At 37.0% G+C, this 16,030-nt stretch overlaps 1 protein-coding gene across 2 annotated transcripts in view; it reads left to right on the top strand.

Moving 5' to 3' along the window:
* GRIK2 (glutamate ionotropic receptor kainate type subunit 2) overlaps positions 1-16,030 on the top strand; it is a 3,358,677-nt gene that overhangs the window by 2,492,888 nt on the left and 849,759 nt on the right. For both annotated transcript variants that reach the window (XM_044064973.1, XM_044064981.1), the window contains exon 14: positions 1,610-1,827. In XM_044064973.1, the coding sequence (XP_043920908.1) occupies positions 1,610-1,827 (218 nt within the window). The remainder of the gene's footprint in view (positions 1-1,609; positions 1,828-16,030) is intronic.

Raw genomic sequence — 16,030 nt, 5'->3', positions numbered from 1 at the left:
TCAGCCATAACCCTGGCACAAAATGTTGCCAGAAAAATGCAGATAGAATAAAATTATGTACATCCCTATTTGTTTTTCAAATGTCATTGAAACAAAATTGATCGCAATGTGTAAAATAAGGAAATGTACACAAGATGAAAAAGAAAAGCAGGGGAACAGTTAAAACACATAAACTGTGTCCAGCAGGCTAAAAAAGGGTAGTAAAGGTTGTCATTCTGTTTCCTGTTTTAATGAGGTGCAATCACTGCCTGCATATCATGCCTGTCTATTACTAAAGATTACCATTAGATTGCACTGCTCCTGCAAAGTTCTCCATTATCACTGAGTTGTCTTACAGGAGCTAGTGATATAAATGGCAAACCTAACACTGTCACACCCATGCTTTGTAAAATGAACGATTACATGTGCCGCAGAAAAGATATTAGTTTATGCTTAGTTCAGCTTATGCTTGTTTTTCTCTGTCAAGTATGTTGATTTATTGATTTTCTATTATTTAACCTGTTTTTCTAGAAAACAAACCATAACCATCAGTATGTAACCACTGCTTCAAACAGTGATTTGGATCATAGTCATCAGACAAAAACACGTGCTGGTGGGGAGGTTAAAGGATGGAAAATACTATGAAGTTTCAGGCATAGTTCGTAACTGCAAACAGTTCTAGCACACAGGGATGGAGTTCACCAGATTTTAATACATATATATATATATATATATATATATATATATATATATATATATAATGTTAAACAAAGCAGGAACAAATGTTTCTTAAAGCAGTATATTATAAAGCCACTAATTGGTAATGTGTACAATAAAATCATGTCTGCTGAAAGCTACTGTGTAAATTATTTAGTCCTTCTGACTGTCAAACTCTTAGCATGAGTACTCTATTTGGTTCGATGAGATCGTACCAACATTTCAGATTATTTGACATACTGGGTGCTTGTGGCTGAGGAAGCTGCTACCTGTCTAGGTAATATCCACCAAGATGTTTCTGAGTATTGAAATTTATCTTCTAGAGAAACTAATGTTTGAACAGTTATGTATCACAGACCACATTTCAGGGGATCCACATGAGCTTCCACAATAAGCCATATAAGTCAACCCAAAAAGTCATGTGGCATAGAGAAAATGACAAGGTTTGCATTTGTTATTTGGCTTGTACAACCCAGAAAATCCTTTGCACAACTACAATTCACTTCTGTTTAGTCAACACATCAGAAAAGAAGTTAACAAGTTAGGAATCACCACTGTGTGTGTAGCCTGCTAGCTACAAAGTGTCAGAAAAACTTCATTTTATTAGATGATAACCAGAGCATGTCCATGCAACTGTTTTGTTTTTTCAAATATTTATTTCTACATAGAATACCCATGATAAATAATAATGGAAAACAGTGAAATGTAAAAATGGGTTAGTATAAGCTGAACTAAAGCTTTATAGTACAATGTTTACATTACAAAATAAAGGTTGACAGCATATTCATTTAGTTAAGTCACAGATGAATCTCTTCCAAGGTCAGTTGTAATGGCAGCAGAAACATACAATCCACTATTGCAATAGTTCCAGTCTGTTTTCTTGTTAATTAACTATCTTCCTGTTTTCTACTAGGTTCTGAGCTTATGCCTAAAGCCCTTTCTACACGGATAGTAGGGGGCATTTGGTGGTTTTTCACACTCATCATCATTTCCTCTTACACTGCAAACTTAGCCGCCTTCCTGACAGTCGAGCGGATGGAGTCGCCAATAGACTCTGCTGATGACCTGGCAAAGCAGACCAAAATAGAATATGGAGCAGTAGAAGATGGGGCTACTATGACCTTCTTTAAGGTATTTACTTTTAGCTTTAAGTAAATGTCAGTGAAGTGCTGCAGGATGCCACATAATTTAATCAACATATGTGATGTTGTCCGCTTATAATTTATTGTTTGTTGCAACTAACAGAACTACATAAGAAGTGTCATGTTTCTCAACATTTGGTCTAACAGCTGAGAGCAATGCCTAGCGTTGTACAGTTAATTAATTGTGGCACGTTGTGTACTCATTTTTGTTTCTTGAATACTTGGGTATCCTGTGAGGTTCCATGGTTACAGTGAACAATGTCATAGCAAGCAATCTAGGTTGGTTTTGGCAAGCTTGTGTGATCTATGTAATACAAAATGACTTTGCAGCAAAAAGTCAAAATAAGAATTAATGAGTCAACATTTTCTAGTTTTTGAGCAAAAGATGTTTTGTGTACTGGGAGTGTAGATTTCATATTGTTAATCAATACAAGCCACTGATACTGTGGTATTATAGTTAGTTCAAGTAAAATAAATGTTTTATTTTAATCTGTTTAAATTGTGGTAACATATGCTTCTGGGTTATCAGACTATGCAGAACCTCTTTGGAATAAATAATTTATGCTGATGGTTGCCTAGTGAACAGAATAGTTCTGAAAACAACAGTTGAACTCATATCTCTTAGAAGGATTATGCCAAGCAATAGAGGCATTTTGTATACGGCCTTGACTGCAGAAAAATTCTGGTTATCTAGTGAAGAATAAGGTTACTCAAATTAGCTAGAAAGGTTATAGACGTGATGTAATAAAACTGCAGTAAATAGCATTTTACTATGTGAGTACTGTCAATGTCTACATTTATAAAGGTCACACTGACAATAAATGGAGGTTTCATTGGTTTTCACACAGCTTTAAAATCAATGCATCATTTAAACTGTGTACATGCAAAACTCATGTATTCAAGGCAATATTTTTAAGGATGGATTTCAATGTTAGCAAATATCCCAGAGTCTTAAGTGTTCAGACTCAACACAAACAAATTGTGAAGCATGTACTTTACTTCTGTAAAATAATGTTCTGGTACTGATAGTCTGTAGGGTAGTGTAATAGTTTAAACCAGTTCTACCAAGACATATCATTGTAAAAATTTGCTTAGCATGATGAAACAGCATTCCTGAGCATTTAGTATCTGTAGACTGATAATAAAGAACATTCTAAACTTCTTAATTTTAATGTAGAACAACAATTCTTAGTCTTAAAACTGTGCATTAGTATGAGGATTCATAGTAAGTGAGATGTGGTTTTCTATTAGGGGGGACTTGTATTTTGTTTGTAATGAAATGTCCACATAAATACTGCTATATGAACAGGGTACTTACATTGTCCACTAAGGCAATGTCCAGATAAATACTGCTATATGAACAGGGTGCTTACATTATCCACCAATGCAATGTCCACATAATTACTGCTATATTAACAGGGTACTTACATTGTCCACCAATAGCAGCTTGAAAACTGAAATGAGACTGTTTTTCAATGAGACAATATCAATGCAGTGATTGTTGTTAAAAATTGTGGGTATGTCAGCTTTGTAATTTAATAGCACTCTACATTGTGTTGTCTAGTTATGTGTTTTGTAGCGCATACTTGTTGTTGTCTGCCATATCCATATATCATATACAAAACATCATTTTAGATGTACCAACTTGATCATGCTTGTAAATATCTTAACACAATTACAGAGATATCACATCATTGTTTGATCAAATGGAATCAGTAAAATGAGGTATGCTAATAGAAATGAATGCAACTTGCATTAGTTCAAGGGGATTTTGTATAATATCAAACATCTAATAAGTTAACCAACATTTTGTTTTAATTTTCAAGAAAAATGTTTTGAAACATTTAAGCAAACTGATTATCACTGAAATTGTATTTTGTATTGTTTAGTGTTTTTGAAATAAGAGACTGTACTTCCCTTATGTCACTTATTATTTTTAAAGAAGGCTATTGGTTGACACCTTCAGTCTGGAACCTTGATTTTAGAAAGTACTTCTGAGGTGTTTCTCTTTGTTACATACTGCTTTACTTCAGCTATTATACCTCAATTCTACCTATCTTATTAGGATTCCATGAATTGAACAGAAGAGACATTCAGTGCAGGAAGAGATTGTTAAAATGGTAAAAAATCTAAGTCAGTAATAAAATGCTAAATGCTTTTATTTCAGTAGAATTGACATAGTATAGTCTTTTGGTTTCTATGTTCTTGCTAATAAGTTATATAATTATATTGACATTTGACTGACAGGGACAATAATTTAGAGTTGGGTTACATTTATTTATTTTATTTTATTTATTTTATTTTACATTTGTTTACCAGGGGTGTTCGGCTGGACCAGGTAGCCCTTTTTTCAGTGGAGGACAGGAGATAACAGCTCTTTTTCAAAAAAAAAAAAAAACATATTACAAATAATACAATATGAAAAAGCACATGGAAGTAATCACAGAATTGTCTGTTCAGTGGTATAAAACAGGGTACAATGGTGAGGATATTTCTGCTTCATTTTTTGTTTCCTGATGGTGGCACTACACTATTTTTTATTTTTTTTTTGCAATCCAACCCTAGACCCTGCTAATGACACCCGATTGTCCCATTTATTTTTGGGACATGGGAACCAGGATTAATCAGAACAGACAAAAGCTTTACATCAAGTTCATTCATGCCTAGAAATCGGAGTCAGTCCTTTGATTTAATGAAAGAGTCAGGTGGTAGGGAGTTGATCAGTTTGCTGGTCCTGTGTGTGGCCTACACTATCCACTTTTGAGACCGCCCCCCCCCCCCCATCCTGTGCTTCTTCCAAGTCTGCTGTCGCCAAACTCTGAGTCAATGCCTTTGCACACTGGATTCTCCTCAGCCTCACTTATGCTAGCCACCATGACAGCATAGGTTTGTCTGGCATGAAGGCCACTGCATAACACCTAGTCCTCCCGGGTCTATATTAAATCAACGAAAATCCATTACATCGAATACCAAAACAGCAACACATATTACTCGAACTGCAAAAATACCGAATGCACTAAACTGCAAAATTTAAAATATCGAACGTTCATAGTCGGCCAACCCCACCACCCGCTATATACTACCTACTCAAACAAAATAAACTACATACATACACTAACCAAACCCTACTCCTAACCCTAAAGTAAAGAACCAAAACTCAACTTCTAACCCTACACTAAACCCCACATACACAACTATCTATGCACTATCCTTAACCCCTCCGTAACCCTAAAGTCCATAACTACCGCACACTTCCCCTGTGGAGATATACCCAAACAAAATAAATAATACACATAAATACATTTAACAAAACCCTGCTTCTAACACAACACTAAATCTTACACACTTTACCTATTTATGCACTTACCTTAACCTGCACCCTAACCCTAAGGTCCGTAACTATTGCACACTTACCTTACGGAGCTATACCGCAGACGGGCCAACCAAAACACTTTGACATTTCAAATTTTGCGGTTTTGCATGTTCAATGATTATGTATTTCATGCAATATGTGCCGATGATTTTGTATTCGAGTAAACGGAGTTTCAACAATCTAATAAGAACCCGTCCTCCCACTAGTGTCACTCTCATGGCAAGTTAGATCTGATTACCCCTCCACCACCTGTATAAGTGAGATTGCAAGGGTTGCTCACTCCCATCCTCACTGATCTGCTCCTACAGGGTTATCTGTGGCATTCACAGAACATTATCCATATATGTCAATATTGTGTAATGTTCTGACAAATATTGATGAGTAAATTATCCTTTACATTTAATGGCCCTTATCTTACATAAGGCACATGGGTAGCAATTATTGATAGAGCTCAGTACTGTGTTTTTAATTCAATGAAATGGCAGCCTATGTTGCTTTTTAACATATTGTGCTCTACATGAAAACTCTACCCTGTGGAGCTCACCTAAGTTGACATGTCAGTGGTTTAAACATATACTACCGAGAAGGAAAGGAAGGAGATTTGTAGGGAAGATTTGGGTTATGATCAAGCAGAAGGACAGAATTGTGTCTGCAAACCCATTGTTAATTATAATTAGAAGTTAGAGTACTTTTGTCACCAAAATTTGTGATTTTTACAGGTGGCAGTACTCAGTTTGAAACAACATTTTATTTAATTTCATTGACAAGTGTGTGTACATCTGTGACTTAATGTCTGTTTGTGCTTCTGTATATTTTATATAGCAGTAGAAAAAGCCTGCACTATGCTTATCACAAATCATATTACTACATAGGTAGACTAACTCAAATTATCATTTTGTTTTGAAATGTAAGACATCATGATAAGCAGAGAAATTTAAGTAGAATAACTGGCTGAGAAAAATGACAATCCATTTAACCCCTCTGCATAGGTGTATATTTTTCACTGGCATTCAAGTGATCCCTTTTCAGACAACAAAGGGATAGTGCTGTTAAGTTTAAATTTCTAGTCCTTATTCCTTATTGGACTAACTGCGGTGGTGAAGCCTCATAGTTAGACGTTGCCAGTTCAATTCTCAGTTAGAGTGTCTTTTGTGTGGTGGCATGCGTGAATGGGTGTTCCTTCGTTGAAGGTTGTGAATTAGGCCCGGCAAGCCAGCATGTAAAAATCTACTGCCAATCATTAGCAGACTGGAGTTCCACTGTGGCGACCCCTAACCGGGAAAAGCCGAAAGACACAAGATTCCTTATTGGACTAAACAGACAAAATTTGTAGAACAAGAAACACGTAAGACCAGACATGTATTAGAATGGCACACCCACATTTCTTGTCATACTAATTTTTAGAATGATACCATTGCAGTTTGGTAATGCTACATGTTACTTGAAATACATTCCTACAGGCTCAGATAATTATTGCGTCTGGATGCATACTTCAGAACCATATGCATGGTATTTTTTCCATAGTTTTTCATACATGTGACACCAATCCTATACTAACTACTTTCTCTAACCTTGCCATTAATAAACCCCTATGCTCAACAAAATGTCATACAAACCCCAATCTCATTTCAGCTTACATCGACAAACACCATAAAGAAACTGCTGCACAAAGTAAAACTCTGCTCCACTTCAGCTGATAATCTTCCACCACACTACCTCAAACTGGCTGCCCACTCAATCTCCTACACAGTCAATATCCCTATTAATAGGTCTTAATAGGTTTTTATCTGAATCAGAAATACCAACCATATGTAAGCAATCTCACATCACCAACAGGTACAAAGGAGGCAATTCTATTGAACCAACCAATTTCCATCCTATATCAATCTTGTCACCCATATCCAAAATTCTTGAGAGAGGTATCCATCAGCAGGTAATACAATATCTATTGCAAAACAATCTTTTAACCAAAACCCAACATGGCTTCCGACCTAGCCATAGCACAGCTACAGCCCTATTATCTTTTACAGACACTGTGAACAAGGCCAGAGAGGTAGGATACTATACAGCCTCAGTATTCCTTGATCTCTCCAAGGCCTTTGACACCGTGTCTCACCCCTTACTTTTGAACACACTGTCTAACTTAGGCTTCTCACATAACACAGTAAAATGGTTTCAAAGCTACCTCAAGGATTGTAAACAAGCAGTGAAATGGTCCCATGAACTCTCACCTTTTCACCACAACCCTACTGGAGTTCCTGAAGGCTCCATCCTCGGACTCCTACTCTTTAAAATTTTCACTAAAAACCTTCACACTTCCTCCCACCTTGGAACCATCATTCAATATGCTAATGATTCCACCATAATCTGTGCAGCTAAATCACTACCAGAACTGCTTTTAACAACTCAACAGTCTAATGCAGTTGAATCCTGGCTAAGAAATACCCAACTCTTTCTCAATCCAAAGAGGACTAAATTAGTACTCTTTTGTCCCAAAAACACCTTCCCTATCACTGATCATGTCACCATCTTGGCATCTAACAACACTGTCATAGAACTAGTTCAGGAAACCAAACTTCTAGGAGTATCATTAACAATAAACTTTCCTTTTACCACCATATACAGCAAAATACAAAGAAAACTCATCAAAAACTGGGATTGTTATATAGAGACAAACATTTCTTAACTACAGCAACCAAAATTTCCCTAGTGAAAACCTTTTCATTTCCATCCCTGCTTTACAATGCCCCTATCATAACTAATTTACAAACTTCTACCCTAATCAAGATGGAACAGTGCTCCAAAGTAGCTAAGTTTACACAAACTGTAAATATCACAGACATCACTGTGAAGCACTACTAGAACTAAACTGGGTTGAACTTCCCAACAAACTTGCTTTTATTCAGCTATCCACTTTGTACAACCTTATTTTCAAGCCTACTGCCTGCCCTGCGCTAGCCAACTTAGTCACACCTTATACACCAAATAGATCCCTACGAGTAGCAGACAAAAATCTTTTAGCTATCTCAACCCCCCCCCCCCAAAACAAAAACAGGTCAGCCTCTGTATTCATATTCTGTCTCTAAACTATGGAATTCATTACTTCTTGCTACCAGGTCTATGCCTATCCTACCAACTTTAAAGCCTCTTTAAATTAAAAAAATCATCTGAAAAATACATGGCTCTGCTCCAGTATAAATCCAGCCTAATGCTCAGCTCTTCCTCTTCTTCCACACTAGCTTCATCCTCTTTCTCTTTTGTCACATCTCACTCCTTCAAAGTCTACAAGATCCTAAGTGTCTCCTAACTCCTTCTCTGTTTCTATATCACATCCTTAAGCTACTGCTCAGTCTGTAATGTCTCTATTCTTAACTCTCTCACTGTCTTTCTGCATCAATAACTCATGTTATTATTTTCCTGACTTAAAACATTTTATTTTTCATGTATTATAACAGCTGATATCATACATTGCATTACCTACATAGTATTTTTATCCACTTTATCTACTCGCAGGCTATGTATATGTTGTTAGAATGACTAAAATTGTCTATAATGATATAACTGTATTGAATTGACCAGATGTGCAATATATCTTGTAACCTAGTTTATGTTCAATCAGCTTATTTTTGTATAGTATTCCTCATGTCACTTGTACTGTTTGTGAACTATAATGTGTTTGCATTGTACTGTATGCGTAGCTTTTCTCCCCGGGCCTCTGCTGAAAATGGGTTCTGTAGACCCAGTCGGACCACCCCGGTAAACAAATGTCAAAATGAATAAATAAATAAATACATGCTTCTAGTCTGAAGAAAATTATCAGTGTAAATGTAGCATTTTGCTCATTAATGCACCATTTACTTGCTTTGTGACACTGACTGAATTAGTAAAATTATTTATATTTCCTTATCTACTGCCAGTACCTCAGCTGTAGTAATTTCATTATGCATGTATTTTGACAGTTGCAGCCCTTCTTTTATGGGGTATTGCGGACCTGCTTTAAGTACCACATTTCTCCTGTAAGATGTTTTGTCTCCTTTACCTGATTCTAGACACAAAAGGAAAACAGAAATAGTCTCTATTCGGCGTTTTGTATATTTTATATCTGAACTGCTCATAAACAAATTATAATAACGATGACTTTCCATTGTTGCGTGTTATCTTACACTTGGATGAGTGTACTATTGAAGAGTACATTTTGTACTCCTTTTTTAAAACACAGTTATTCAAAAGTCTATCCAATTGTTTTATACGGGGTCAGGTACATTAAAATAGGGGTCTACTTCAAGCACTTACTTGCTATATGTGTATTTGTTCACAGCCACTTACTCAAACAGGCAACTGCTCAAACTCCCACTAACTTGATCTCCCATAACTACTTAGCTTCTTCTTCTTCTTCTTTTGGCTTTTCCCGGTTAGGGGTCAACACAGCAGATCACCTGTCCACTCATGATTGGCAGTGAAGTTTTACGGTGTTGAGTTGCTAACCCAGCTCCCAACCTTCCACAGAAGGCACACACATGCACAAACTCATGCCTAGGGCCAATTTAGAGTGTCCAATCCACCTACAGCATGTCTTTAGGATGTGGGAGGAAAATGGAGCACGCAGAGGAAACCCATGTGACCACAGGGAGGGCATGTAGGCTCCGCAGAGAAGGCACCCCAGCCGAGGATCGAACCGGAGAACCTCTTGCTGTGAGGTGGCAACACTAACCGCTGCACCACCACAGCTGCCCACCAGACCCTAACTCTAAAACTTCTTCCCTGCAGCCCAATCATAAAACACAATCTCACTCCCTAAATGAAAAACTCAAAACTCCCCTCTGTAAATCTAAAAGTTCCTTCTGCTCCCTAATCCTAACCACCCCAACTTCACCCCTGTACTGCTTGACTAAACTTGTATTCCAGTTCAAGATCAAGAAGGGCCCTCTCACAATGGCTCCTTGCCAATGCAGGGCCCTCTCACAATGGATCCTTGCCCACCTGTAATTTTCAAACTCTCTGTTTCTAATCAAGCCCCTCATGAGTCCATAGGTAACATACATCAGTCTGATGTCACATTTATAGATGAAGAATGTAACAATGATACACAACAAGAGCCAACTCCACGTAGAAGTGAAAGAATTAATGATATTGCCAATAATAATAAAAACTGCAACAGCGGCAACAAAAATGTACATATTCCATATCAGCATGAGAGTGTTGCTGATAACCAGCCAGGAACAAGCCACCAACAGGGTTTTCCAACAGGCCAGAAAAATCAGCAAGCGAAGTCGAAATTGAACAAGAACCAGTGTCGGTCAAGGAACAAACGTAACCAGCGCAGGAGATAATGCAACATTTTTCAACGAGTCCCTAAATATTGTCAAGTTCTGGAGGGGACTTTCATATATACAATTATACTGAGTTGAATATAACTCAAGATATAGTCGAGTTTTTCTCAAAGGGCCTGAGTTTTGTTCCAGACCATAATATGGATCTCGTAAAAACTATATTAGATCTCAAACTATTTGTCCATAAACTTAATTTGAACTCTCTTATGGGGGCAACTTCTACACTTATAAACCCCCTTAGGGTTTCAAGTTTGTTCAATCCACAAATTCATCCCAACTTATTCTCCTTTGAGAAGATGTGTGAGATTGATTTTTAGGGCCCTAAGTAACAACAATATTATCAGCAAGAAGGTGGGCAATAATATTAACAACTATCAACGTGATTTTATTAAATTACTGCATGATTGTAACATAAGAGTGATGAAACCAGACAAGGGGGGTGGTTTGGCTTTTATGGATTATAACATCTATGTGGAAAATATGATGAAACTCCTTAACACCATGGCTTATGAACCTGTCAGTCAAAATGAGTTAAATATAGCACATAGGAAGATCAAGTCGATACTTCAAGATCTTTTTCTGGAAGGTTCTATCTACTTAGATCTTTACAATTATTTGACTATGTTAGCTCCAAGAACAACGGTATTATTTGGCACACCCAAATTACACAAAAGAATCATAGAACCCCCATTTAGACCCATCGTAGACGGGAGAGGTTTGATTATTTCATGGGTGTGCAAAATATTTGGACAGCATTTTAAAATCCTTAGTTGAAAGAGAAATGCTAATTTGCAAGGATTCTTGGAGCTTCCTGACAGAGTTAAGCAAGATTCCTTTCCATCATGAATACAAATTTTTAACAATAGATGTTAAAGATCTTTATACAGTCATACCCCAAAGTTTAGGTTTGGAATGGATCAGAGACTTTATGATCGAGAGACAAGTGAGTGAGAATAATATATACATAGACAAAACCCTTTTAGAAATAGTGTTAACCAACAACTATATGTTGTTTGATGGTCAAATCTATTTACAAAAGATGGGGGTAGCCATGGAGTCCCCCTGTGGAGGGAGTTTTGCTAACTGTATAATGGCACACTGGGAAAAGACCTTACTTTTTAACAACAGCCTATTTCAGAACAATGTCGCCTGGTACACTCGTTACCAAGACGACATGTTCTTATTGTGGAAAGGTCCCAGCGAACTAGTTCAAGGTTTCATTACCATAATTTCAGCTATGACTGATTTTTTCGAATTTACTTACAACCTGCAACAAGATCATATCAATTTTTTGGATGTTCATATATATAAGAACATATCAAAATCTAGGTTTAAAAGTACAATATATAGGAAACCTACCTATTCTAATTCGTTTCTCCATTTTACAAACTGTCACCCTCATCATCAAAAAAGAGTGGTCGTTAAAGGCCAAATGGTGAGGGCAGCCCGGATGGTCTCTGATGAAACAGATTTTATAGATGAATGTGCATTTTTAGAATCCATGTTCATTTAAAGAGGATACCTATCATCTTTGGTAGCAAAAATAACATCTGAAGTGACCCTAAAGTGATACTCTGGACATTTCAAGTCTCTTTTGACTGATTTGACAACTGTTTCTAATAAAGAATCTGAAAGCCAAAGTTATGGCATTACTAGGGTGGAAACTCAAGGTTTCTATACTAGTTTTTTATGTACATATAGCCTTGATAGTCTGTATATAAGGGAAATTCTTAATAAAAATTGGGCTCTAATAATGGAAGATAGTGGTTTGAATAAGCTTTTGGGTGATAAACCTAAAATATCTTATAGGCGAGGTTCAAATATTAAAGTTCTTCTTGAACATCAAAATAGAATTACAATGAATAGAACAAAAGGAATGTTTAAATGTAGAGCCTGCCAAAAATGCAGGCATCTCAACACTGAAAAATACATTGGAATTAGGAATAGGAACTATAAAATTGAAGGCAATGTTTCTTGTATAACCAAAGGGGGGTCTACTCTGCTACCTGTCAAGGATGCGCTGCTTTTTATATAGGAAAAACAGAGCGAAAAATCAAGCAGCGCATCTATGAGCATCAGTATGCTATTAGGAAGCAGGACACAACAAATGCTCTGGCAAGACATCTAGTTGACTGCCCCGACCACTGTTTTAAATTTTCCATATTACAAAAAGTTCTAGTTGACCCAAGAGGTGGTCCCTGGCAACTCAATTTGGAAATGCAACAACTTTTTTGGCAAATTAGAACAGCAGCTTATGTTCCACCAGGACTAGACGATTTTGTGTCTTTGAAATGTGTTTTGAAATATCTAGCCCTGAAAAGATAATTTAGTCCCAATTTATTTGGTAGTATTTAAGTTTTGGGTGCTCAAATTATTTGAGTTTAATAACAACCTTAAAACAATTGCCATAAGATTAGGAATATGGATTTTTTATAAATATTTTTAAAGGTTCTCTATAGTCTCAAATATGAGACTAGTTTATATTAGTAGAATGTTTATTTCTAAATGTATGATTTTTGTATGTTTCAAGGCATTATGGTGTATGCTTCTTGAATGGTGAAATAGGATATAGTTCTAAAGTAGCGTACATAGCACGTTGGTATAGGTTGTTTATATTTAAATAGATTATAATTTGAATGCTCATATACCAAGTTAAACTCAATAAAAAATGCTGTACTCCTATGTGTCATGAGACGCCAATCAAGTCGGTAAAGAACTCCAAGCGAGTATAAAAAACTGAATTTAATGTACAAAAAAGATAATATGTACAACACAATGAAAACAGTTAAGCGCTTTCACTCGCAAAATACAAGCTTCTTCAGAACTGTTACAAACAGGAAACAGATACATTTTAAAAAACTTTTTGGCACCAAAACGCTACCTTGTAACATCTACATCTTTAAGAATTAAGAAGAATACTCGCTTGGAGTTCTTTACCGACCAGATTGGCGTCTCATGACACATAGGAGTACAGCATTTTTTTATTGAGTTTTCGTTTGTGCTGTTTGAACGCTGTTTTTCCATTCTCATTTGGATTAATAAAAACACAAAGCAGTGAAACTCAAAACAAATCACGCCAGTCACTGGAAAGGTATATTTAATCCATTATATTATTTCCAAGCATTAACATATAATACTATTTTTACTTGATGAGCATAAACTGTGTATTATTATTGTAATTGACGTAAAGTGCTATTTTTTAATGTGTGATTAGTAAGAGCGCGGCATTTTTAGCTTGGCTCAGTCCAGTGGTATTTTCTGTGTATTCCATACAAAAAGAGGTTTTTAATGGCAGTGTCTCTTTAGAGCCATGGTGCTTGTTTGTTTTAAGTTAATTAATTTGACTTGTGTTGTATAATTGTTATATAAAGACTGTTTAATTGGTTTCCAATATGTATGAAGAAGGAAAGGTACTAGCCTTTCTGAAAGCGCTAAATAAATAAGTGTGGTATTTTATTTGCCGCTCCGTGTGTTTGCTCACTTACTTTGTTTAACATAAGAACACAGTTATTAACTGGGCAGTGTTAGACCAACAACAGCAGCATCCCATTGCTCACTATGTGTAACCACAATTTTCAAGCAGCGTAACACCATTCACTTGACTCACCAGGGGAAACAGCATGTAAGTGGTAATCCATTAAGTACAGAAGAAGTAATTAGGGACCTGGGGACCCAAGTTGATAGCAATCTCTCATTTGACATCCACGTGGCCAAAGTGGTTAGAAAAACATTTTATATAGCCCACCTAATCATGAAGGGATTCACATCTAGATCAGGGGAGGTCATCGTGCCTCTTTACTCATCCCTCATCAGGCCCATAATTGAGTACAATGCCCCTTTTGGGATGTACCTTACCAGACACCTGCAACAACTAGAAAGACCCCAAAAGTACCTCACCAAGAGGATCAAAGGGCTCAAACAGATGCCATATGCTGCCCGGTTAAAGAAACTCCAGCTCTACTCAGTGGCATACCGCCTGTTCAGAGGCGATCTGTGCCTGACGTATAAAGCCATGTCCAACCCGGAATTAATGGACATGCTGCACCTCAGAAAATCCAAATCCCATCGAGCTACGCTCAAGAGACTTGAACCTCAGCACTGAAATAAATAGGACATGCTGGAGGGACAGATTCATAACCCAAAGGCTCCCTTCACTCTGGAATAAAATCCCAGTCCAGGTTAGGCAGAGTCCCTCATTGACTCTCTTCAAGAGGAATCTTGATGAGTGGATGGGAGATCGTAGGTTTACCCCGGGTATCACTTCTGTGTCACTGTTAGACAGAGGCACAGTATACTAACCTCGATAAAGGGCATAGCAAAATAAATTTAAAATGGGTGGCGAAAGCCAAACACATTCTGGCTAGGTTTATAAATGCCCTAGGGCAGATAGCCTAGTATGAACCTATGAACCTATGAACCTATAAAGACAAGGGTGGTAGAACGAAGGGCCAAATACACTTCTAACTATGCCGGCTCTTTTTCTGCCCACCAGGCTGCCTGTTCCAAATGCCTATACATCCTGTACAGACAATAACTGTACATTAAAAATGCCCTGCCCAGCATCAATAAAATTAATCCCATCACAAGAAAAAACACACTGTACTCTATTGGCAAAATCCCAACGGCAAAAAATAACAAAGCCTACTGAATCACTTACTCAGTGAATCACTTGCCTTAGCTGTCCTGTATCCTAACCTAGCCTCTGTCCTCCACATCATCCTGGGTATGATCACTGACCTTATCGCCAATGTTCCTGGAAATCTCTGATAAATGACCAACAAATCTTGAATTAATCTAGTAAGTAACTTCCTTTATGTTATCACTCCAATATCATTAATCCGTAAATGTATCACTGTACCATCTGGAGTTCTAAATTGCTTGCTAACATCCTCCAATGTTGACATTAACAGGTACCATCTCATACCACTACTTCTGTACCACTGAACATGCTACTGCAGTGAATCCTAACTCAGACATTCACCTCCAGGCCTTACCTGCACGCCTTTTAGCTTCCCAATAAAAAAGAGTGTCCAACCATGACTAATAATGTCTTACCTACAAAAGAAACATTACGTTAATATTGACAGCAAATTACTGCCACTCTAATAACCTACCTAACGAAACAAAAATGTCATAGAAAGCTACCTCCCCATCCTCTGAATGACTTCTACTGACGCGTTTTTATCTGTAAAATCTGACGCCCTACTTATCCTGAATGAATGAGTAGCAAAATTGCCCCCATAAATTCCTTAAACCTTGAAGGATCTCCTAATCCATCTAATATATACCCTAGCAAATATCTGTTTTCTACAGTCATAATGAAGAACTAATTCTTGTAACTGCTTACTACAAACCTCACACAACCACCCATGTCACAGAACAAATCAAGCACTCCAAATTCCTCTTCAACACCACTTTCCTAACTTTGCCAGCATAATTCATCTTGATCTTTTTTAACCAGATCAGCACACCTTATTGGTGTATTTTAA

This window comes from Protopterus annectens, chromosome 1.part0, assembly GCF_019279795.1.
Source record: "Protopterus annectens isolate FY-2018-M chromosome 1.part0, PAN1.0, whole genome shotgun sequence".
NCBI lineage: Eukaryota > Metazoa > Chordata > Ceratodontiformes > Protopteridae > Protopterus > Protopterus annectens.
Note: the sequence above shows the minus strand (reverse complement) of the source record. Positions and strands in the feature narration are given on the sequence as shown.